Raw genomic sequence first — 27,009 nt, forward strand, 5'->3', positions numbered from 1 at the left:
ATCCAAAAGGCTAAGATGAGCATAATTGTAATTGTGCTGTGTTTTGGTGAAATGCAAAATGCTTTTACGACCTTATTTGTGAAAATACATGTTATATTTATTTGTGCATTACAACACCTCACCATGATGCTGAGAATAAAAGGGCTTGCCGCATGCAAGCATGACAAGCTACCTGTAATAAATAATATACAAGTGGTACTGAAAAATCATGCACACCAAGTGTAAAGATTAAATAAAACGGAAACCCACTGATGATGGCACAGTGGTGCTGAAATATGTTTAGGACCTTGGAAAAAAAGTTACATAATTGGTGGACCTTACATCCTACAATGGTCATGTTCTTACTGAAGGAGAAGCAAGATGAAATCACATACTAGGCATTGAGTACTGGTAAATTCAGTATAACATGAAACAATAAGTAATTTCACAGGGAAACTGAGACTAGAACATACAACATCGATAGCTGAAAATTGAAGTTGCAGCAACATGGAGGGATAAAAGCACGGGCAGAGAAAATAGGGCAACACATGGAAATAGTCTAGCTGAAAAATTGATAGTGCGAAGATCAGTGATCAAGGTTGTGGAAAAATACCTAGTTCCTAGAATATAACTGCCTAAATATTTGGCACTCTTTATCTTCATAAAAATTGTTTTGTTTTGTGACAAAGCAAGGTGCCTTTTACTGTTAACAAGTAGAATTAAATATTTCTTAAGAATATGCTTATTAGCAAAGTGATAGGATTGTGACTACAGGCTCTAATTTTTTCCACAAAATATACACTATTGATGTGTTCAAAATGCCAAGTATCTACTTAAATACACAACCATCTGCTATAATTACGAGATTTGGATGATTTCCCAACCAAAATATACTTGCAATGACATCTGCAATTAATTCATAAAATTTTACCAATCAACACCGAAGGCTTCATAAAATTTTACCAATCAACACCGAAGGCTCAGCATCTTTTGTTGTAATGTCTCTACTTTACATGACATTTCACAGTGTAGCATGTACCATTTTTTTCAGTCTCAAGTAACATTTCTGCAAACACATGAATATGATGGAATGTACAAGATATAATGTTCTGATTATTTTACTGTGTCTATAATGCAGGTTTTGTTGGCTTGAGAACTTCTTAAACTGTTCTCATATGCTGGCTTTCTGATCATTTTATATTTAAAATTTCATTTCAAATTACCATTGGAAATGAAGATGAAGCCATCACTTTGAAAATACAACTGAATCAAATTTGATTAGCTATTCTGCAAATGCTGTTGGTTATCCACCTTGCGTATGAGATTTCTGCAGCTAAAGAAAAGTTACATAGTTAGAAATTTCTGAAAATCTTTCTTCTCATAATCAACAATCTGATATTTTTAAGGAGGCAAAAGAATTATTTTAAGTTAGGAGTTGGTCCTTTTTTTTTGCACTTGTAGAAAATTCATAACACAAATGTATGAATTATTGAATTATTTGAAGACTTTCCCAAGAAAGTGAATTTGGAAGTTTTTGCTCAGCACATGTGCTTTTAATATACACTAAAATTAATAAGAATTACTTGGTAAACAATGTTAATGATCACAATATTAATAAGGATTACTTGTTGAAGCTACAAATGATTACTGTAGTTTTTCACACAGTATAAGCTACTATGGTGGAAAATCGGAATAATTTCGTAGCTCCAACTTCATGTTTTATTACAACTGACAAAATTATTTAGTTTATTCATCGTATGATAAAAGTCGCAAGACTCCTATTGTGTAACAAGTACTTGTCTCAGTCTTTGAAGTGGGTTCAGACAGCTTAAGTTCTGTACATCTTGGGGCCTTCTGCTTTCCTTACCTACATCTGTTTCTGTTAGAGTGATATTGTAACCAGAAAAGCAGGCTAAAGGAAAGAAAACAAAACCAAAGATCTTTGTGGCTACCACATATCATGAATTAATTGTACCTCGTATGAGACTTCAAAACTTATTATGAACCAAGATTAAATTTATTTACTGTAAGGAGTAGTTAACTGAGGAAGTAATGTTTGATTACAAATATTTAAACTTAAAAATTTCAAGTAAGATTTGAGAAGTTAGATTAACATGCTGTTGCTTTCAGTGGGTGATGATGTAAGACACGACAAATGTTGAGACGTGTGAAGGTAAGGTGTGCCTCAACAGCAATTTGCCAGCATGTAGTCTTAAATATTTATAAATCTAGGGCCATTGTGATAAAATAATTTAACTTGGTGTTTAAGGTCCAAAACATTTTAAAACACCTAAAAACCATTTCCTGTAATTTGAATAGTCTCTACATCCACATAAAATTGTGGGGATCATTAGCAGTAATTGGCAATAACACACAAACGGCCTACTACTTCCAGAATGAGATTTTCACTCTGCAGCGGAGTGTGCGCTAATATGAAACTGCCTGGCAGATTAAAACTGTGTGCCGGACCGAGACTCGAACTCAGGACCTTTGCCTTTCGCGGGCAAGTGCTCTTCCGACTGAGCTACCCAAGCACGACTCGCCCCGTCCTCACAGCTTTACTTCTGCCAGTATCTTGTCTCCTACTTTCCAAACTTTACAGAAGCTCTCCTGCAAACCTTGCAGAACTAGCACTCCAGAAAGAAAGGATATCAGTGCACACTCTGCTGCAGAGTGAAAATCTCATTCTGGAAACATCCCCCAGGCTGTGGCTAAGCCATGTCTCCGCAACGTCCTTTCTTTCAGGAGTGCTAGTGAGGGAAGCCCGTCTCCGCTGGTATGGCCACGTCATGAGAACGCAAGACAACTCAGTTGTGAAAACAGAACTCCACATCAACCCAGGAGGAACAAGACTATCAGGTAGACTGGCAAAGAGGCGGACTGACAGCATCAGGGAAGACATGCATGTTGTTGTCTTAAGACCAGAAGATGTCGGTGATAGGCGTGACACCAAATCTTTGCCAGACGTCTGTATTTTTTACATGGTCACATCATGTCAGCCACATGGACCAACGAAGCATCTTCATCTCCATGGTGTGTAACATTTGCTCCTGTTGTTTCATCACAGAGCGACACTCAGTCCTATACGTTGCTGCTGGGCATACAATGGTCTTATATACTTTTGCCTTTAGATACTGAGGCATCTTTTTTATTGCAGAGGAGTCCAGTGACCTGTCTCCACTTGAGTCAAGCTGCATTTACCCTCATTCAAGTATCAACTGTTGTGTTGCAGTGTGATGTGACAACAGACCATTAGGAACTTAAAATGCATGGTCTTCTGCAGGTTTTCTTTGCAATTCTTATGGCGCCCATGGCTTGGGAGCCACATTCTAGGTACTCTGTCTTCTGGACATTGAGGTGCAGTCCATATTCAGTCAGTCTGTCCTTCCGTGTTGGAACCTGGTGCTGGAGCTCAAGGCGGGCTTGGTCGGCAAGTAGCACATCATCTGCATAAAGAAGGGTCCAAGGATGTGTAGTCTGTATGTCAGCCATTGCTGTATCCATGCAAAGGATGCATAGCAATGGTGAAAGGGCAGAACCCTGATGAACACCCACAGTGATATCGAAGGGAGGAGAAATTCCAGCAGTACTCCAAACAACACTAGTGGAATTATGCTACAAAAGTTGCACCCAGCTTAAATACTCTTCACGGATGCCATGTCGGTGAAGAGCTCGCCAAATAAGATCATGTGGGATATGATTGAAAGCCTCTTCTAGGTCTAGAAATGCCATGTGTACACTTTTCTGCCTCTCTCTCTGTTTTTCCCTCAAAAGGTGAATGGCGTGGAAAGCATCGATGGTGATGCATCCTTAACAAATCTACACTGGTTTGGTGTTATAGAAATAATACTTCTGAGGCTGCTATCAAGTACCCATTCAAAGATCTTTAAAGTATGACAGAGGAGTCGAATAGGGCGATAAATCGAGGAATCATTCATGTCTCCTTTTCCCTTCCAGTTTGGAATTGTTATGCTAGTTGTCCATGCTTGTGGAAGTTGTTTTTCGGCAATGATTCGATTGAAGAGTGAGGCGATTCTGAAACAGGCTTTCTGAGCAAATTTCCCGATTTCCACTGGTAGGTCAGCTGGGCCAGTTGCTTTTCCATTTTTCATCTTGCTAATGGCAAGCATTACTTCCATAGGTGTAATTGAGAAGATGGGTCCTAAGGTAGGATCAGGATTAGTAATTGGTGGATGTGTAAACTCTTTGTTACTGATGTTATGAAAGTAGTCTGTCCAATGCTGGAGAATAGATTGTTTATCTCTTAGCAGTTTGGCATCAGCTTCCTCAATGTGCATCACATGTCCAATGTCCTGAGTTAAATGGTGACGTGACTTAGCAAGATGGTAGATGTTATTTTCTCCTGATGGTGTGTCATGGTGGTCATACAGTGCCTGGTAATACTGGTCTTTTGCTGCAGCTACTGCTCTTTTTGCAGCTGATTTCAGGTTGCCATATTTCTGGAGATCAGTATCAAGTCATGAGTTCCGCCAAGTCTTGTATGCCATATTTTTCTCCTTGATTGCTCGCTTGACTTCAGCTGTCCACCACCAGGTTTATTTATCAATGTATTTTCTTCCAGGTATGGTTTTCCCCAGCATTTTTGTCGCTGCTTGATGTATTTGTTCCACAGCATCTTTCCACATATCTTCAACTGACTGAGCAGTCTTCATGGAGAAGTTTACTTACACTGTCATCAACTCATTTCAATGGGTGTTCCTTCACCACCACTTAATTTGCTCAGGCCCAGTCTTAGGTTTAGGTTTCTACACTAACCAAGATAAAAAGATCGAATCTATAAAAAGAAGTTAACTTCTCCCAAACAATAACTAATGAGTTGCACTTACATAATAAAATGTACCTGAGGTAATCTTGTAATGTATCTTGCCAGTTAATTTTTCTACTTGAGCTAAAATGAATGAGGAACCATCACAAGGAAACAGAGTACAACTGGAGAAACTCAGGCAAATGTCTAACTAACACAGCAAACACTTTACGAGAAAATATAAAGATCAAGCACAAAACACCAAGCGATAGTACCAGTGACTGAGACTTTTGAGCACAGCTGGTCCCTGAAATGAACACATGACAGAAGAAGCTTCATCTTAAACTTTAGTGTTCTCAGATTTCTTCAAACTGTACATTTAGTCCTAGTGAAATGAAATATTCATGATTATCATGAGCATTTAAGCAGACGTTCTTCCTATGCTTCATGTACAAACGGAATAGAAAGAAAAATAATATACTGAATAATGGGAAGTACCATCCACCATGCAATTCAGAGTGACTGGTAGAGTTGGGTGTAGGTGCAAATGTGGTTCCAATGAGGAACAAAGAGCTTGTGTTTCTGTGTAAATTACAAGTAGGAAGAAAGGAAGAATAGAGTGCCAGATCCCACCAACGATGAGGTCAATACAGATGGAGCACAAGTTTGAACTTGTGGAAGGAGGGAAGGAAATTGGCCACATGCTCCTCAATGAAGTCATCATGAGATTTGGCTTATGAAATCCAGGGAAACCACACAAAACTTAAACCTGGTTGGCCATACAGCGGTTTGGATCTGAATGAGAGCCCAGTCTCACTACTGTGCACCTTCACATAGACCATGCCAATTACAGGTAGGTCATATATCTTCCTACACAAGTCAGTCTTGGATTGCTCAAAAGAAATGAGATTTTTCTAATTAATGGAGTTACTTTCATGATTTTATTTGAGAGCTGATCACAAGGAAACTGCATCTATTTTTCAAGAAAGAAAATATGAAATGAACGTGCTCTTGGATTGTATAATGTGGGAATTGCCTTTGAAAGGATGGGAAAGAACTTCTTTTCATTTTAAGAAGGCACTGTCCCATTGTTAAATGAGAATAAAAGTGGAATTGATGTAGATGAAATTTAGCTGTTTCACATTGGTACATGTCATGTAGTAATGTAAGTTGAGTGTCAACTTCATCTGCCGAATAGTTTTATTTGGTAGAGGTACTGTGTGTGTTTCATCCAAAATTGGTATATGTATACAACAAGAATTAAATTCAAAATAAAAAATTAAAAAAGTGCCCTTACAAAATGCTGAGCAAACAATAGCATCAAGTTATCAATTCCTGGAATAGATCATTTGTAGAAGAAAAATATGTGTAGAACATAGGAAAAAGCGTAGGTATTACACATAAGGCAAAGTTACGACAAATCCAATATGAGATGAGATGCAAGATGCAGGTAAGAAATTGGAAGTAACAAGTTCTGAGGTTTGAAAGCATTAGCATTGAGACACAGATCTAAATAATCTGGGTGGACGCTTGTTGCGTGGCAAAGTCATTTGTAATACAGCAACTTACTTTGGGTTAAAACAAACGCACCAACAACAACAAAAATCACAGTTAAATTTGCCAATTAATATGAGTAATAATATAGCAAGTGTGTGCTTCATTTTACTTCCTTCTCTAACACCTTCTCAAGTTACGAAAGGTCAAAAAATCAAAATTTTTGACACTTTGACATCACAGAAAATGTTTACTTGAGCTAAATTGCACTAATAACACTTTTCACAGGAGACAAGTCTCTTCGAAGTGTCTTTGTTTACGGATGTTAGATACCACCATCTTTCCTTGCATTTTTCTTAATTTTTGTAATTCACACTTATTCAAAAAACATTAAGCCCATGTACAAACATTCTTAATAATTGGTAGCTTTTACAAAGTTAGTTTCCCTCACTGATGCAATATGACACCTCAACCTCAGACACTAAAGCTAATCAACCTTCAAAAAAATTACAATATGTCACAAGGTTCTTTAATCTATGTTACCTTAAAGTGGATATTAAGTAACATCAACTGAACAGCATTCTACTAGAAATACATAAACACTTACTTACACAAGTCAGTTATTAACACAGACACTGCAATGCTTCAATACATATCATTTTATGAGGTGTATAATTCAATTTCTACTGCAACGTTTTGCAATGTATCATCAGTTACTGGTGAAGCCAGTTTTATATTTATTGAACTAATTTTGTTTCTGTGACTAGTTCCTCATAATCAGATGTGTATCAAATAATTTATTAAATGAAATAAAATAAATATATTATCTGAAGAAGTTCAGCAGAAACAGTTGAAGAGAGGAGAGCAGTCCATGGACCACCTTCCTGCAAGCACACAATGCTTTTACCTGGGGCCAGACAGCTCACACCTTCCTAGCACGATACCTCACTGCCTACTGGTGGCTGTTCAAGGCAGGAAGCTTATACATAGGCAACTAAGGTAAAGACACAACACAGCCACTTAGAATATTCCAATGATCTGGGTTGGCATAACATCCTGAGGTGGAGACAAGAATCATACATCACAGCAGCTATCACGGAGCTGTGCCACAGCTGCCACATTACAGGCTTGTGTAACACAGCGTAGTGTCGACATGTATCTCTTTTGAGGCACAAATAATTTTTAGAAAAAATCTTTACACAGTGTAGCAAACTATATGTGATTTCAATCTTTCATTTTTCTTTTTGTTTATGCTTATGTCTCAAGGGGGGAGGAAGAAGTAACAGAAGAAGAAGAAGAAGAAGAAGAGAAGGAAGATGAAAATTTACAAATCAGTAGTTACACCCAGCTCTCCTGAATATTACATTTTTATCATACTGCTAAGTACATAACCAACTTCAGTGAATTGACAAATGAAATTGATACAGTCGATAAAAACTGTATAACCACAAATGTTACAATATTACTGGCTATGAGAGATAAGACTTTGAAGCCCCTTCTAATTGGTGTTTTTAATATGTTGATGACATCACAAAACACTCAGAAATTCACCAAAGTCTTTCATTGGCTATCAAGAATGGTACTCATAGGCCTAAAGATCTGAGTTTCAACGTTGATGTATAAGTGTCTGATCCACTCGATATAAATCATCCTGCAATCCCATGTTCCTTTTCAGACTTTATTACAGCACAGCACTCTTGCATGCATAACAGTGCCATTCAACATTCTCCATACCCAACAGATGAGTTTAAACAAATTTCTCAGAATGTGGAATGATCAGCAATCAAAACTTAATCATTTTCCCTAGTCATATGCGTCTCTCTACCGTGTTACAAAACAATTTTCTCAATGTTTTTCGATCATCTCTGTATAACTTAAAACTCAATAATCTTTGCTTTATTTAATCTGAATGCATCTTAAGAAGCAAACAATACTCATTTTCTGAATACACAACACTTAACATCACATCTGCTCAATGCTCTAAAATTATATACTCTCTTTAAATTCTTATATTTCGGCCAAATAACACAAGACCTAAGTCTTAAGAAGAAACTAATATAAATGAGAACTGTAATAAAAATAGTGCCAACACTGACAAATGAAGTGTCTACAGAAGAGCAGGAAGGCCATGGCTGTTGTTGGTGTAGAGCAGTATTGAGTTTTGGAAGCAGTCATTCATATGTATGGTTGTAATTTTAGAAAGCATTTTTATGGATATTCATTGAGTCATTCAGTTTTTAGATCATAATGGCAAATAGTCACAAAATACAAAACAACTACAGGTTAACAAGCCCAAGAAGACTGTCAGGTTGCACAACTGGCTAACACAGCCTCAATCGAGTCAACCTTTGCCAATGTTAGCTACCACAAAGACACACCAAGCCTCAAAACCACAAAGAATGATGAACAGTATAGAAATGATCCTCAGATGTTTTTTAGATTAAATTTGGATGGGGGAAAAGCTAAGCAAATAAACGACGCTGCACGTATTAAACAGTTTTTGACATTCACAAGCTCTTTCTCCCAAACAAGAAGTGATGAAACATACACTTAGTATTGGGATGAAAGTATGTAATGATTACAATTAATTCTTTTTAGCAGATGAGATAAGTATAGCTGTCAGTGTAAAGAAACACTGACAGAGACAATGGTAAATTATACTGTTGCGAAAGTTACTAACTGGCTTTGAACAAATTGATTTTAAACTTTGAAAAAGAAAGAGTAAAAGAAGGATAAGAAAAAAAATCAAGCTTATTGTTTTATAAGCAAAAAGAACGCCTCCTTTCACCACAGGAATCTGCAGGCAAATTGACATTCAGGGTTGAAAGTTCTAATTTCTTGTACATACATACTGATGGAAACTATATAGCTTCCTTGAATTCCACAGAGGAGAACTTGCTCTCCAATGTATTTTCACGTCCTGCCACCCTCCTGGACTTAGCCTTCAAAATATTTCACTTTAGGAAAACTCTTCAATTAAGCCAAACCTATTCACTGTGCAAAAGAAAGTAGTTAGAGCAGTGTGTGGGTTTCATAGAAATGCATCTTGTAGGTATCTGTTTTAGCACATGAGGATATTATGTACAGCCTCACAACATATCTATTAACTGTTGAAATGCTATTTAACTATCTATGTGAGTTTGAAGTAATAGAAAAATCCAAACTACAATCTTAGAAAAAAATATTATGCACTATCTGTACTGAATACAACTTAGGCATGGAAAAAAAGAAATATATCACTAGAAAACTCTTTGTATTCATTGAAACAAAAATGTCTGACTCACATCAATTTTGGTGTTCAAACATGCAGATTAAAGTAGTTTCAACATGAAAAAATACTACTGTATCTTACAGAAATTCTTGAACAGAAATAGACTGTCAGCTACAAGTTAGTGAATGTTAGCACACAGCCATATAAATAATTTTAAGAACTTGGGCAACTTTTGTATAATTGACATGTTCAACCAACAGATTCCCAAAAAGGCTTTCCTAAGAGTACGAAAAGAGGAAATAACCATCCACTACCAAATTACCACAGAATTAATGATAAGATTAGATCAAGCAAGACAGTTTAATAGCAAAGTATTATAGATGTAAGGAGAAAATATAAAAACACAGCAAATCAAGCATGCGATAGGGAACACAGATATCTAAAAAATTAGACTGTCAGAAAGAGCAAAACAGCTAAGCAGGAATGGCTAGAGGACAAATACAATGTTTTAACAGCCTGCGTAACTGTGGGAAACATAGATGCTGTTTACAGGAAAATTAAAGAGACCTTTGGGTAAAAGAAAAGTGGCTGTGTGATTATCAAGAACTCTCATATAGTAAGTACCAGGCAAAAACGGGAAAGCTGATCTGTGGAGTACATGTATAGAAGGCTACATGAGGTAATGAACTTGAAGGCAATATTACAGAAAGTGAAGAGGAAGTAGAAGAAAATGGGGCTGGAGATATGATACTGCAAGAAGAGTTTGACAGGACACTGGAAGTCCTTCATTGAAACAAAGATCCTAGTGTAGATGACATGTCCCTAAAATTATTCATATCCTTTGGAGAGCTAGCCATAACAAAATACAATACATAAGAGACAGATGAAATACCTTCATCCATAAAGAAATTTAATGATTCTGATTTCAAAGAATAAAAGAGTTCAGAGGGGTGAATATTATTGAACTGTCATTTTATAAATTTATGGTTGCAAAATACCGACATACATTATTTCCTGAAGAATGAAAAAACTGGTATAACCTGACCGCAGGAAAACTAAGTTTAGTTTCCAGAAAAATGCAGGAGCACATGAATAAATACTGTCCCTAAGACTTATCTCAGAAGACAAGTCAAATAAAGGCAAACCTGCATTTATAGCATTTGTAGATTAGGAAAAAGTGTTTGGTAATGTTGGCTAGAACAAACCTGTTGAAATTTTGAAGGTAGCAAAAGGATATTTAGAACTTGTAAAGAAACCAGAAATCAAACTACAGTTATAAAAGTTGAAGGGCATGAAAGGAAAGCAGATGCTGAGAAAGGAATGAGTCAGGGTTATGGCCTGTACCTGAAGTTATTCAATCTGTCCATTGAGCAAACAGTGAAGGAAACTATGGAGAAACCTGAAATGGGAGTTAACATTCAGAGAGAAGAAATAAAATCTTTAAAGTTTGTCAATGAGAGTGTTATTCCATAATGGGCAGCAAATGACTTGGAAGATCAGTTGAACAGAACAAGTGTCTCAAAAAGAGATTAGAAGATAAACATCAACAAAAATAAAGCAAGGATAATGTATCATAGTTAAATTAAACCAGGTGATGCAGAGGGAATTATATTAGGAACTGAAAAACCGAAAGCAGCAGATGAGTTTTGCTATGTGGATAGCAAAATAACTAATGATGGGCAAGTAGACAGAATATAAAAGGCAGATGTCAACACCAAGAAGAACATTTCTCAAAAGTGGATTTTGTTAATATCTCATGTCAATTCAAGTGTTATGAAGTCTTTTTTAAGGTATGTACACGCAAATGTAAGGAACTTGAAGTGAAACATGGACGATAAGTAGTTCACATACAAAGAGAATAGGGGATTTTGAAATGTGGTGTGACAGAAGAATGCTGACGATTATACGGGTAGAATGAATAATGAATTAATGAGTACTGAATTGAATTAGGAAAAACAGACTAATACAACTTGACTAATACAGAGGATCCTTCAGCATCAAGGAATGGTCAGCTGTCAATGGAAGAAAGTGTGAGGGATAAAAATTGTAGAGGGAGATCAATAAGCAGATTCAAATGAATTTAGGTTTATCAGAGATAGACTAGCATAGGATGTTCTGTCAAACCATTGTTTTGATATAAGACCACTCATGTCCAGTAAACATGGGCTCTGAAATAAATACCTAAAGATTTATGAGCCCTTGTTCATCTTTGCTACTGTGAAACACATCTCTTCTTCTGAACAAATGCTCATAGCTCTTAAGGTACGAATTTTACAGCATATATTTACTAGAGCTTTTAGTAGAAGAGATTTGTTTCATAATATTGAAGATAGAGTGCTCAAAGCTCTTAAGGTACACTTCTGGAGCCTATGTCCACCAGATTTCTTTGCTTTGAATGATCATTCCTGTCATACCACTGAATTTTGACCATTTCTCCTGGAATAAGTTGTAAATATTTGGTAATATCTGAGTGTAAATATTTGCAGGGACATGAAACATGATGATCACATAAGCTCAGTCATAGGTAAAGCAGATTGAAGACTTAAGTTCATTAATAAGATACTGGGAAATGCAATCAGTCTATTGGGATTGTTTACAAAAAACTCATGTTACCCATACCACAATATTGCCCAAGTGTATGGAACCCATACCAAAAAGGACTAATAAAGGCTACTGAACATATACAAAGAAGGGCAGCACAACTGGTCACAAATTCATTTGACCCATGGGAGAGGGCCACAGGTATGCTGCAAAAACTGAACTGGCAGATACTTGAAGATAGATGTGAAACATCCTGTAAAATCTAATTGATAAAGTTTCAAGAACCAGCTTCAAGTGAGGGATCTAAGAATATACTAGAGCCCTCTAAGTACTGCTGCTGTAGCAATTACAATGACTAGGTAGACTAGTTACAGTGCACACAGAGTCTTTTAAACAATCATTCATCCAATGGTCCTCATATGAATGGAACAGGAAGAAACCCTAATAACTGGTACAATGGGTTGTATCCTGTCCCATGTACATTGCAGTGGTTTGGAAATGTAGATGTAAATCTGCAATCAGGTCTTTCGCCTAACAGTCATGAGTCACATTTCCGCTCATTTCCCTAAATCACGCACAGGAGTTGGCAGGGTGATTCATTAAAAAATATCATCTGTTCTTGGTCTCATACCTGTAGTAATAAGTGAACTGATTGTCCATAACAACCTTGTTGACAAAAGAACGTCTTAGCCTTACCAGAAAAAAACACATCAAAGATGTGATAGAGAGTACTGCTTAGTGGCAAAGTTAAGGAAAACTACAGACATAGCTCCACAAAAGACCACAAAATTCTGGCTTACAGATTCCTGTCATTGACTCAAGGTGCTGAATATGAATAACCCTACATCATTTGACACTTTCATCTCTTTCACTGGATGAGGAACTGAATGAATGAATAAATGAATGAATTATATATTACGTAAAAGCTAGTACTTGTGTCGCCTTTGGTTTGCGCCTATGTTTTGGCACCTGTTACAGTGAAGTCACTCTACATGTAACCAGAAAAGGCTGTGCAAGTGGAATTATAAGTTAGAAATATAGATGTGGTTTTCAAATTTGTCAATCAAGTTCTAAGGTCAGATTGAAAACTGTGCATTTTTTTAACAAATGTTCACATGTGGTACATTAGATTTAACATATTACTTGCCACTGGAAGAAACTGTATTTTGTAAAATACTTACTTCAGCATTGCCAGGACCAGGTTGTGTTGTGGAGCTGCAGTATTGCCTGTCAGGACTTCCTCCACTTGGTGAACACGTGCCTGAGACATTGTACCTCTGCCCCTCTTCTTCACAAAATTCTACCTACAAAGAGAAACACACATGCAGCTCAATAAATAAATCCAGCTTCTCTGAGAAAATGTTTAACTATGCTAACAAACTAATGCTGTTATAATCACCAGCTATAATTACAAAACAGTTTCTTTGGTGAACAAAGGTTTTCACATTCATCTCACAAAAACATTCAACTGTTTGTGGGGCAAAAGTAAAAGTTCTCAGGCAGATACAAAGATGACATTTACATAAATGATACGTTGTTTGTGTGGTGATGGTGCATTCTGCATAATAATTAACTTAAGTGTCAACTTGATCTGTGGAATAGTTTTGCGTATGTGGCTTTTTGAAGTAATTGTAAATGAATATTTTTGTAATGTGTACTGTTCTGTAATGAGTCTGTCCCCTCATTTTTAACAGTTAAGAACTGGGTGACCAAGTTCAAATTTTGTCACCTTCTCTTTAAGCTAGTCCTTCCATGGATGACCCACAACCTGCAATCAGTTCTCAACAATGGTTGCATCATATTAAAAATAATGCAAGTGACTATGCTCCTATTTGTCACCATAATTAGAAGTTGGTTGATCATTTCAAACTAGAAATGTAACAGTAATGAAAACAGGTGGCGGAATCCATTGGCCATGCTTCAAAAATGCCATGTCAGTTCCATCTGTAAGAAAGGATACCTGCTGTATTCTGGTATGGGAAAAGGATTGTTCTTACTGATTACCTTGCACAGGATAAAACAGTAACTGGTGAATGCTACATAAATCTTCTGATGCAACTGGATAAAAAATACTTAAGAATGGATTTCAAAAGAAAATTATCTTCTAGATAATGCGGTTGCTCTCCAAGGATTTTTAGGAGTCAAAGATTTAAGCTATGGATTGCTGGAATATCAACCCATATAAAAACATTTGTGGGAAGACAACAGTTCACACCCACATCTAGCAATCCAGATTTAGGTTTTCCATTATTTCCCTAAACTGCTTCAGGCAAATGCCAGGATGGTTCCTTTGAAAGGGCTTGGCCGATTTCCTCACCAGTCTTTGACACCACCCAAGCCTGCACTCTGTCTATAATGACCTTGATGTTGATGGGATGATCAACCCAGTCTTCATTCCTTCCTTTTTTAAAAACATTTGTGGTTAGGGGACATTTTGAAAGGTATTTGGTAGATTTTGTAAGTGCATTGTAGACCTAAAAGACACAGAACACCCAATACAAAGATGAAAAGTTTTTGATTGAATTTTCTCATGCTGAGAAATTGTACCTTATACACAGTCTAAGGTGAATATTCAATTATTCAAACATATCCAGCTAACATTAATAGATGTGCTAATGTGTATTTTACAACATACTGTTTTTTATGGCATAACCATCAACTGCGAGTGCTATGTACATGGACATGCTCATGTGTACAAGGTGCTTCTTGATTTTAAATGTTTTATTTATAACAAAACTTTATATTACATGCTACATTTTATAACATAACAACACGGTATGAAGTCCAACTCAAAATGAACACATTTTATAACATAGATTTTTGAAGATATGTAAATGTACAGCTCCATTACCATTCCTTGTAACATCTAAGTAAATTTTTTATTTCATATATTATGTCATAACTCATGATATGAGATATATTCCATGTACATGCACTATGTTACAGACCTGAAGATGACAGCAAAGTCTGTTGAAACCAGTTGTTTTTAAATGAAACATTTATGTGATCTTGGCTTTAAGAAGTTTTTACCGTGGTAACTATTTGTCTTCTCTCTGCAAAAGCACCTTTTTCCCTTTTTAAGTCAATGGTATTTCAAGCATTTTGAGATGGCATCTTCCATTTACTGTCATCTTTCTATCTAGCATTTATGTCTAAACATACCTCTTATGAATCCAATATTCTCAGTTATTTGTTTTATGTTTAGTGCAGATTGGTCTTACTGAACCTTGAGGTTAGTTGGACCATCACATTAATTAGCAATTGAAGAGTGATAATTATTTCTTTAAGCCCACAAAGTTGTTTTCTTAGGCCAAGTATAATTTGAACTTACATGGTTGCTGAATGTAAGCTAAATACGTACATAAATGTGAAATCCAGCGATAAGAGTTATTTTTTCTCACATCTAACAAATCCTCTTAAAATTTTAATTATCAATAGTACACAATGTTGTTTCTTTGATTTAAATTCCATTTTATTGCATTATGATATTCCATGAAATATAAGCTGTGCATGGAGCCATTTTCCCACTATTTTGAATATTTTTGATGAAGTGAAGGTGGAGTTAACTGGGCCACTAAAGATTGGAGTTAGGTGATATGGTTCAGTTAGCCCTAGAAAATTGACGATGAATGAATATAATGAGTAACCTCATAGAAGCACTTGCTGGTGTCGCCAGAATCATATAAGACTTTGCAGCCTTGTAAAGGTAGCATATCCTTTGGCTTTTACTGTCTCCAACGTCTCGAAAGGCTTTATTGTCAGTGATATTGAACCTTTCAATTCAAACATATTTACCAACCATGATTTTGTTGTCATCAAATGCAATGGGCAGATCTCTACAAATTCAGCAACAGCCTTTGACTCACTGGAAGAAAATGCTAACAAACCTACAGATCACACTGTGGAGAATACTGAACATCAGACAAGATCAGCAAACAGAAATTACACACCCTGTGCAAGTTTTTGCCCCATTGTAAGATTGGTAGAAGGAAAACAACAAGAGGTAGAAAGGAAGGAAAATCAACTGTCCTTACCAGATACCAGTACACAACTGGTAGAGGCAGCAGCAAAAGATAGAAGATCAAAGCAGCTGCCAAAAAAGCATACATTCAATGATTTACAGCCTTCAGTCAAATGCCAAATGTTGAAGAGAGCAGCAGCAACTCTGAAGATGCTGCTTTATGTCCAGTACATTGATTCCTCTATACACAAGCAGTGATGAAAATGTTGAAACAGTGAAACAAAGGGACTTCATTGTAGTCAAAATAGAAGGGAAAACTGCCATGAGTGGTCACTATTATACTGCTCAAGGCTTTAAAAAGTGTACAATGATGGCTGTGAAGTAAAATGTTTTAAGAGAGTTGTTTTTATGACAAAATTTGAAGCTGCAGAAGAATATGATACCTTTTTTTTTTGTTTCAAATTAGATAATTGCCAAACTCCCAATCCAATACATGGCCCTAGGGCTTGCTAAGAAAATTGGTTCTAGATTTATGTCACTTAATTAATAGTGCACTAGTTTTGTTATTTCCATATTTTTTCAATAATATACTTATAAAGGTGTGTTTAGCATTGTTATTAATGTTTTCACAATACATTTTTGTAATTAAGGTCTTGTAATTAATTTATTTAATGAGAAGTTCAGTTACTTCTGACATAGGATTCAGTTAATCCAGCAAATGGGGTTAAACAGACAAAAAGTTGGGTCAAAGATTTTTCCAATTCTGCAAAATCTGTGTGAGATAATGCAAAAATGAAAGTTCCTGTTGTTTTTGTAAACATTTTGCTCCAGAGTCACGAATAAAAGTTTTAGGAAGCCCCATTCTTTAAGTACGGCTTCAAAGGAAGAAAAGAATTGGTACAGTTACACCCTACTTCCCCTACTAATTTTCATCTGCCTCTACAGTGTTTCCCCATATTACTCTTCCAGTGTCAGATTAATGCTAACTGAATGTTTCATCAGGTACCTTATAAGCATGTCCTTTCTTTAGCTTCTTGCAGAAGTTTCCTTTATGTATTCTTTCTGGCAACTCACTGCCTTATATTCACTGTTTAAAACAGTTGTTTGTTCTCGTTATCAATCAGTCTATCTATCTTATTATTAGATTTTATGAGAGAATTTTGATTTGCCACAACTTTACACTGTCATCATAATTAAGGGTGAAGTGCATGTCATTGGCAAGTTTATGCCATGTTGGTCAACCGGAAACACAAAACAGTTGTAGATTTGTTCTTTAATAATAATTCCCACAGAAGCATTAAGTATTCTTTTATACACTAATTGTTATGCATAGTGATGAGGCACATCCGTGCTGTGAAGTTTTTATCACTCACTTGTCGAACGAGTATGATTCATTCTGGGTAGCATTGTAGTTTACTCAAAGGAAATCTACCAAAAATCGGGAGCTATTGTTGTTCAAAGTTTGTTTAGTTTGACGATGATTGGTAAATAGGTCACAAACAGGAATTTCAGTAGGTATGATTCTCACTACCACCATAGAAATGCATTGAAAATAGACACCACACATGTTGATTCCTGAATGGAGTATGTAATCATAGCAATAGGTCTAAAAAAGTACTTGGCCTCATTTGAAGAAAAAATACACATAATTTAACTTTACTAATGTTATAGAGCATGAAACAGGTTCACTATCAAATGCAATTTCCTCTTCATGGAGATGTGTCCTTATATTTGAAACACAAGGTATCTCCAATTATGAATAACTTTTGTGTGTAAGAATCAGGTGAAAAGGAAAGACCTGACAGTCTTAAGATCCCAAAAATTCTTCGTTCACACAAAGTGAGTCATTGCAGAAACCCCCAGATTTCTAAATTTAACACTACATTAACATGTCACTAAATTTTATGTTTATTAGTTACAGCATGTTTCAGAATCTTAGTTATAAGGATAATATTATTGGATTTTAGTTCATCAGCATAGTTCTTGGGAACATGATGCCATTATAATTCCTAAAATATAGAATTTCCTTTGAAGTACATAGAATAATTGTAATTTAAGACTGGGTGAACACCTGCAGTGCAGTCTTAGCCACGCTGTGCATAATCTTGGTGTGACATGCATATGAGCTACAGCTGACAATGATAAGGATGAAAGATAACACCCTCTGTACAACCTATAACTTCCAAATATTCAAACATAATTTTACACAGATGTGAGAACATATTTTACATTATGATTACAAAAAAACTTGCACAGAATTTGGAGTAATAAACTGTGAGTTATGGACATTGTGTGAAAACTTAGCAACATTTTCTGGTTTACGTATGTGCCTATTAACTACACAACACCTCAAATACATGGTGAGCTGTTAACTTTACTACTTGCATTATTTATATGCCACCATGGACTCTCAATTTCCACATTTGTTTTTTTCCACAGAAGTATTGCAGTGAATTCTTATGCAGAAATCGAATACCTATGTACAAATATTCTAATGATGTATTTTAGCAGTTAATGTCCATTCTTGCTGGAGCCCTCTATGACTTTTATGAATTCACTATCTAGTTTCCCAGTTAGACTACAGGCAAGCTACATCTGGTGATGCTTACAGATTACAACCTCATCTAAGATATTTAAGGACCTTTATGTTGAGTATATAGTATGGCAAGTACACTGTCAACATTTTCAAACTTTGTTTTGTTCGAGTTAGCTGAATTGCAACTGGTGACTTTGTCATATGAGAATGTTTGCTACATCCGCTGTCAAAATCCTTTCCTATATGTCCAGTGTACAAACATCCATAACTGCAGCTGATTTTGTAGACTACAGTTCACCTGCAACCCTTTTTTTCTCTTTTTGAACAGTTGTGTGTGAAAGGGAAAGGTTCTGCTCTAATCTACTCTTGGTAGAGAAAATGATCAATTTCATATTTCTTAAGATTTTTGGTTATGTGATACAAACTACTTGCCATGAAAAGAATGCTGTGAATAGAAGGTCCTTTATGGTAAACTCTTATATTCTTTGTCTTTTGCATGTTGTGTTTTGTCATCTACTAACTTGGTGCTTATATTTTTAATCATGGTCTCACTGGTGATTGTTTATACTCATATTTATGGATACTTCATTATACAGCTCCTTGCTTGAGAGGACACTTTCCTACAGAAGCAGTTTCAATGCTGTTGATCATATTCTTGAGAGCTGTCAATTTATGTGACTCGGCATGCTCTCTTTTATACAGATCTCTGAATGATTTGTGTAGGATTTTTTCCCACGTGTGGGCAGTGTTACTTCAAAAGAAAAAAAAGTGTTACTGATTAATAATAAAAGAAGAAAGGAAAATTTGCCTTTAGGGAAATCAGGAAAAACCTAAATATGGAAGGCTAGATAGGGATCTGAACCATTGTTCTCCCGAATGCAGGTCCAGTTTACTATTCACTACACCATCTCGCTTGGTTCCATGACATAAGGAACAAAGCACCAAATTTATAATCTTAAAGCACAAGTTGCAATGCCACAGCATAAATTTCATAAATAAGAACATATAAGACCACTCTTCAGGACCAAAGACACCCTTCACAAGAAAACAACAGAAACCTTGAGGCTGTCCAATAAAGAATTTAGGACATACAAGAAATAGGACTGTCACGAATAGCAACACATTTTCCTGGACAGTTTCTCATAATCATGTTCTAAGAGTAGTAAAATAAATGTGACATGCCTCAGATGTCTACAAAATCAAATGGTCTTGTGATGTTTTTTCCTCTTGTCTTCTTTTACACTGGACAGGCAGGAAGGGGATTTATAGCTAGATATGACACATGTTGTAGACAATATTAACAATATGCTTACCCTTAAACATAAACATTGTGAACTATGTGGCTGAGTAGAGGATGATTAGCATGGTACCATATGTTGAGGTTTCTTCCCATTCCAACTGCATATGGAGCATGGGAAGAAACACTGCTTAAATGTTTGTGCACATGCTGTAATTATTCTAATCTTTTCTTCATGATCTGTATGGGAGCAGAACATAGGTGACTGAATGAGAACTCTAAATTCACTTAATTCTGAATATTGAAATTCTGTAAGAAGAATTGTGGGATAATTTGTATCTATTTTCAAGCAGCTGCAATTCAGGTTTCCAACATTTCCATGATGTTCTACTGTGAGTCGAACAAACCAATGACCATTTGTATTTGTATATTTTTAGTATCTTCCAATAATTTTTGCTCAAATATGTTGGACCCACATCAAATAGGGATACAATAGGGCACAAGTAATTTGTAAACAGTTTAGTCTGTTGACTGACAGCCTTTTTCCCAGTACTCTGTCAATGAACCGAAGTAGCTGCTACCTGCCATAAATGTGACTGAGCTTAAGTGATCATTCCATTTCTTGTTACACCCAGAAATTTTATGAGTTGTCTGATTCCAATTGTGAATCATTGATACTGTAGTCAAAGTTAGGTCTACTACATTTTTGTTGTTTTGTGAAGTGCATTTTACATTTATGTTGATTTAAAGCAAGTTGCCAATCTTTACCAATTTGAAATTCAACTGAATATTTCTTCTACTTTTTTCAGACAGTGCTTCAGTACAGATAACTGCATCACATGTAAAAAGTCTGAGCTACTAATGTTGTCTGCCAGATCATTAACAGACAACATGAAACAACTCAGACTTGCCTGGAGCACGGCTGAAATTACTTTTATTTATGTCAATGGCTATCCATTCAAGATAACATGCTGCACAGTCCCTACCAAAACATCCTCAACCCAATCATAAATTTTGTTTGGTACCCCATATAGTCGTAATTTTGTTGACAGTGTTTGATAGGGTAACCAGTCAAGTGTTGTTTGGAAGTCAAGAAATATTGCTGTAACCTTATTTCTTATATATATCTTACAGATAACTAATTTTTCTGCTGTCAAAAAATATTTCAAGAGAAATTATATACGGCACTGCTAATAAGCTACGATAAATGTTTCGCTACACTGTTGCAGTCAGAACGTGCAATCTGCTCACACGTCATGGAACAGCCATCTTTGAATCTTTGGTATGGAGCCATTGTCAAATGGGAAACTTACGGAAGGGACGCGCGGCTCAGCAAGAATGTGCTGATTGCGGCCAAACTGCAGGTATTTGTTAAGCATTCCTTGCAAAGCAGCCTATTTATGTCATACATTAATGTTGTGCTATTCTGTTCAATTATTTTTGAACCTGCAACAGAATTATGTTCTCAAATTATGCCGGTGATCACTACCAAAAAAAATTCCTGCGATTTGTAGATCTACAGACGTGAAATTCCTCATCAGATTTTCATATTTCGGTAGATAACGTTGTCATATATTAATAAGAATGCTGTGCATATCTACACCATAGAGGCCTGCTCCCAACATCGCGTGACTCACGTCTTGGAGGTGGGGCCATGTTCCCCGCCCATGACGAAAATTACGGTTCATTTCCCACATTGTGTTTTTGGTGAAACTAGCTGATATTTCGATCTTCCCTAACAGTTCTACTTATATGATTGTGGCAATGCTTCCGTGTACTTTTTTATACATCTTCTTTCAAGAGAAATCACGTTGCGTTAGTGTCCAATGATTTGAACAGCAAGTCCACAATTCATTGTCCGGAGCAGCATGTAGATGTATTTGTGAACCCCAGCGTCCAGATTATAACTGTTTTTCGTGCACACGAAATTCTTACATTTATGTCAACAAACAAAAGAACATAACTGCTCGTGATGTAGTTGCCCCAGGCACGATGTTCGCAACTGTTAATTCGACTGATAGTTTCTTGAACAGGCAGATGCATTTCGTACAGATTTTCGTGCACAAATTTCATAGTTTAGTGCTACTAACAGTTACTATCTTGAAAAATGGCAGTAATTTGCAATAAATTGTTAAAACTTAGAAGGAAACACATAAAATTAATATGTATAAGGTATCTGGAATTAAAGGTGTAAGGACAGTTATGTTTCAAACAAGACTGCCCAAATTATAATCTGTCCGGGGGGGGGGGGGGGGGCTAGATCAGGGGATATGGAGTATATTTAACATTTTGGAGGAAGAAGAGTGGCGACTTGCAAGAAGCCATAATAAAGTTCCAGTTCCGACCCCGTTACAAACCTACTTAATACCGACCGTAAATCATTTTCTTGGAAGGAAAACTCCTGACTACAGTATATTTTTTCTTCTCCCTGAGAGCTAGAGGGGCGGCCCTATCTTGGGGCCCTGGATATGGGCGCCCTTGGGTGCAAACAAACATTTATGCATTATTCAATTACCTGCCTTCACGAGTTGAGCAGGAGGCACAGTATACCTAGAATAAATAATATTGCCCTTTTATTTCTTAAAACATCAACAGTCCTAAATAACACTGGGTGTTAAAATTTTGCAATTAGTAACGGGAAATAAAAAGACAATGTAATGATCACATAATTTGTGTAATTTTGTTTTTGTGGGGGTCCACAGCTTCAACACCTTTCAATGAAAATATGATCCAAGTAGGCTGTTTATATGTGCAATTGGCCAATTCCATGGGTCATTTTCAAGCAACTGTAATACGTTCAAAAATGATGACGTTGGTTTATGCAACAGTTGTCTACAAGCCCTCGCAATTCAAGCTGGAAGCTTAAGATACATAAGTACTTTGTATTACAAAGTATATGTATATGCGGGAGCTTGTGGACAGTTGACATGTCACCATTTTTGGAAGTATTACAGCTGCTTGAAAATGAGCCGCAGCTGCAACTGGACAGTTGGACGGATAATAAAAAGAATGCAGCTTATTTGGATCATGTTTTTATTCCCCAAAAAATTATATAAATTACCTATAACTCTTTTTAATGCTGAATCGATGAGAGTCTGGATTCATTGTAGTCAACAATTACAGTCAATAAATAAAAATCAGATATGGCATAAGTCGATCGAAATATAAAAGAATTTTCGGAAACGTAGCGCATTAAAGTAGTTTCTTTATATGAGTAGACACTAGTTAGGAATCATAGTGCGCCCAAAAGACCGTTAGGGTATTTAGTGGTTGGAAAACGTGAATATAAATTTATGATGTTTGTCCCATTACTGTACCACAGCCATAAATTTATGAGTGATATCGAATAGCGTGAAACACTAAATAAAATATAGAGTAGATAACAGTTATTGGGTTCCTTAGTGCACAAACTATCACCATATTTTAAGGTCTCTTTGAGGACGACAGACTATACGTTTAAAAGTTATGGATTAAGAGTATCCAAGTTAGTTATCTGTACTTATTAATACTGTTCAATCACGCTGATGAACGTATTCTCACGAAACTGTTGCATTATCGTTGTCTGTCGCATCCTGTTCACACTGTTCTATCTTGGCTTAAAAGGTTATTACACGACCACTACTCAAAATTTTTATAGGCGCTTAGGTGTCTCCATCACTTTCATTAACACTATTACCATAAATTATTGATTACATTACCGAGCACTGAATTTCTCTGCTGTACGAATCCCTTTGTAATCAGGGAAAAGATACTAAATTTTTCTAGTTGGATCTTTTGATGGACATATGAAGCACGATAAACTCGTAAACGTTTCTTGTTAAATATGTATATGCCGCATCATAAACCAGCATTAGATCAAAAGCATTAAAACTATATTCTAGAACAGAAAATTCGTATTACATGACATTGCTCCCTGGTAGCGAGCCGCCTTATAGTGCTTCGACGAAAGCAGTGTATACTGTCAGAATATTTCTGTATCACATATATTAATGACCCGGTCTGTGTAATCCCTGGATCGCCATCCGTAGCGCAAGCTGCCATTAACAACACAACACAAGTGGCTTCGTTGACAGTTGTGCTGCAAACAGAAAGCATTGGCTGCTGATGAATGGTGTATCAATTTCAGCAATAAATCGTCTGAGAGCATTGCGCCATTGAGGAGGGGTCAGAGAGGCAAACATTCTGCAAATGTTGTGGCGAGACATGCTGGTGTCATATGTAGTTTCATGGAGTGGGCAACCATTATCTACCACTTGAGGTCACTTGGTGGTGATTCAAGGAACTCTGATGACAAAGTGGTACAGTAGAGACATCCTGCATCCTCTTGTGTTACATTTGATGAGACATCATCATGAAATTATCATTCAACAGAACAATACTCATCGACACACGTCAGAAACGTCTATTAACAGCCTGCAAGAATCTGAGGTACTCCTTTACGCCAGCAAGAACCCTTAACAGAAAATGTGTGGGACCAGCTCCGACATCAGCTCCATACCAGTGCCAATATCCAAGATATCAAACGCCAGTTACAATAGCTGTGAACAATCTTAGCATGAGAATGGATGCAACAGTCCTATGACATCCTTATCAAGCGAAACTGTGCACTTTCCTCTTGTATTCACTGATATAAAACTACATAAACTACCAACATGTGAAGTTTCCTTTCATATTCTCCTCTCCTGAGAGTCACAGCCATCGCTGGCTCATTTTAATTTCTCTTGAATGTCAGTTGACATTATTAAGACACATTGTTCTACCAAACATTAGCACGTGTACTGCATATTTTACATTCCTCCACAAGTTGAATCACTGGCGCTGAAAAGAACTCTAGAAACAACTTTTGCCTTGGAATCACATATAATAAATAAAATTATACTTTTGAAAAGGTTTAGGAATTTGTATTACATAATTTGTGTAAAGGAATAATGAAATAGAATCTGGTTATCAAGAGGTTGCACAAGTAACAACTTACATAAGGTGTAGGACAAATTAGGAAGTAGTCTAGCTGTTGCATGCATGCCTGCGTACCTGTCCAGACATTCCAGTGTGGTCTTGCCCTATTATATCTGTGAAATGCAAGCGCCACAGTCACAAATACTTTGCTGAAAACAAGGTACCCATTACTTTCTGATTTAACCTCACACGAAATTTGTACTGATAATTTTGTTTGCACATGCTTCCACAGCCTCGGTATATTCTTCAAAAGAAACCATTGTGCGTCATGGGCTAAAATTGTAAATTCTCTGTAATGGTACAAGCAGCTGGTTCAACTGCCACAGGACAGACTGAATCTGACAAGTCGGCTGTGGGACGGCGTGAATGTTTTGTTGGAGTCGCCAGCTTTCAGAGAAGGACGGTGACGGGCGACGGTCTGATGCTAACAACTACCGCCCAGTCTCACTTCTGACATCTTTATCCAAAGATCTTGAAAAAGTAATGTATTCAAGAGTTTGTTCTTAATGAGACATTGTATGTCCTATGCCGCCAATGTTAAAATTATCGAATTTTGTGACCCATTATCTTGGAAACTTTTTAAGACACCAACTTACAATTTTCCGTGATTATTGAATGCACATTTCTAAATACACTGAACTAGAATTACTAAAATTGTATTGTGGGGCATGTTATCTTTGTTTTTTCAAACACTCAGTTTTTTGACAGAATTTTGTAAATAAATTAACGTAAAAACAAAATAACTCAGGAAATTTTAATTATTCTAGTTCCATATGTGTTGAATCTCACACTTGGCATGCTGTGAAAATTTCATGTTTTTACCATCAGTACTTTTTCAGAAAACGGGTCATTTATTGCAAAAAATGTAGTTAAGAGATGGTGAGGTTTAAAACTTTGTTATTAGTCATTCTTATAGAGACTTACATTTCTGCGTCTTTTATGCACTATAATTGCCCTGGCCCAATGACTGTGTCTTCTTCAGTGCCACAACAGCCCAGTGCTTGCTTGCTCCTTTTCTTTCTTGCTTCTTCTCTCATTTGCTGAGCAGCTAACTCTGCTTCATGTACACGAAGCTCAACCAGTTCCTGCAGTCCTTTAGCTGTGTTCTGTCCAAATCTTACCCCTAACATCTCCAGAACCTTAAGTCTTTCATAGTTCCCACCATTAAAAGTTATTGCAGCACCAGACACTGCCTAGGCCGACAAATACTTTTTCAGGCACTCAGCACACTACAACATTCTTGAAGGACTCATTCACAATCTGGGTCTTCCCATGTAAACACTTCTTTAGTACCTCATGACTTGTCAAATCTCTGTAAATAGCGTTGATTGCCTCCATCACTGCCAAAGGAAGAGAATGTTATGTGTAAATTCAGGCAGGGTTCCAGAAAAATCAGTTTGCTTATATTTACACCAAGTGTTTGGTGGAGGTGGACACAAAGCATGACATGGCTTTTCATTGGTTGATATTCAATGAAAGAAAGTGCTCGACACAGCTCTTTTCATCTTCTCTAAATTGTCTCAGTTATCTCTACTGGCCTTCTTATAATATTCCTGTAATTCATCTATTACTTTGTCCATTAGTCTTCCAGCACATTTTATTGTCTTGACATCAGACAGTTTTGTGTTACGTAGCTTGGTTTTTAGATCATGCAGACGTTTTCCTATCCTTTTCTAGACATGTCCTACACACTCAAGTTTTTGTATAGAAACATCATGTACTGCAATAAAGCATTCTGTCTCCATCACCTAAGTAATTCACATATCTGACACCTCTCTCCTTCTGCGAACGCTGGAAAATGTCACCTGCTCCTTGTACGACCATATTGTGTCTGCACAAAGCACTTACAAATTTTGCACAGGTGATAGATATGGTGCTTTTTAAAATAAATAAAAGGGACTTATATCAAAGTTAAAATCAACCTGTTTTGATCATGTTATTATCCTTTGGGATTTCAGCCAACAGATCCAACCGCAGTATACCTTTTATTAAATTATTCGTTAATGTGTCACTGCTAACATAAGACATTGGTCATTGTGTTGCTGGACTAAAGAGCGACAGTGTACGGTCACCCCCTATTGATGATGCCGACCCACGCTCAAAGTTAATGGCCGTATATTGCCCACACTATGGCAGAATTTACTACTACGTCGTAATTGTTTGTATCAGAAAGACGGTACATGACGTGAGAAGTAGGTGTTAGAACTCAAAAAAAGTTGATTGGTTGGGTTTGGCTCCTCCTGTATTGGACTACTTTTCTGTTCTATTGTGAATTATTTCGGGATTGGTTGACCTAGAGTCCAAGCTATAGTAGTGAGCAGTTACCCTG

At 36.5% G+C, this 27,009-nt stretch overlaps 1 protein-coding gene across 4 annotated transcripts in view; it reads right to left on the reverse strand.

Moving 5' to 3' along the window:
- LOC126352328 (steroid hormone receptor ERR1) overlaps positions 1 to 27,009 on the reverse strand; it is a 361,140-nt gene that overhangs the window by 64,475 nt on the left and 269,656 nt on the right. For all 4 annotated transcript variants that reach the window (XM_050002679.1, XM_050002678.1, XM_050002681.1 and 1 more), the window contains one exon: positions 13,172 to 13,294. In XM_050002679.1, coding sequence (XP_049858636.1) covers positions 13,172 to 13,294 — 123 coding nt within the window. The remainder of the gene's footprint in view (positions 1 to 13,171; positions 13,295 to 27,009) is intronic.

The sequence above is a fragment of the Schistocerca gregaria genome, chromosome 1 (assembly GCF_023897955.1).
Source record: "Schistocerca gregaria isolate iqSchGreg1 chromosome 1, iqSchGreg1.2, whole genome shotgun sequence".
In the NCBI taxonomy this organism is placed as follows: Eukaryota; Metazoa; Arthropoda; class Insecta; order Orthoptera; family Acrididae; genus Schistocerca; species Schistocerca gregaria.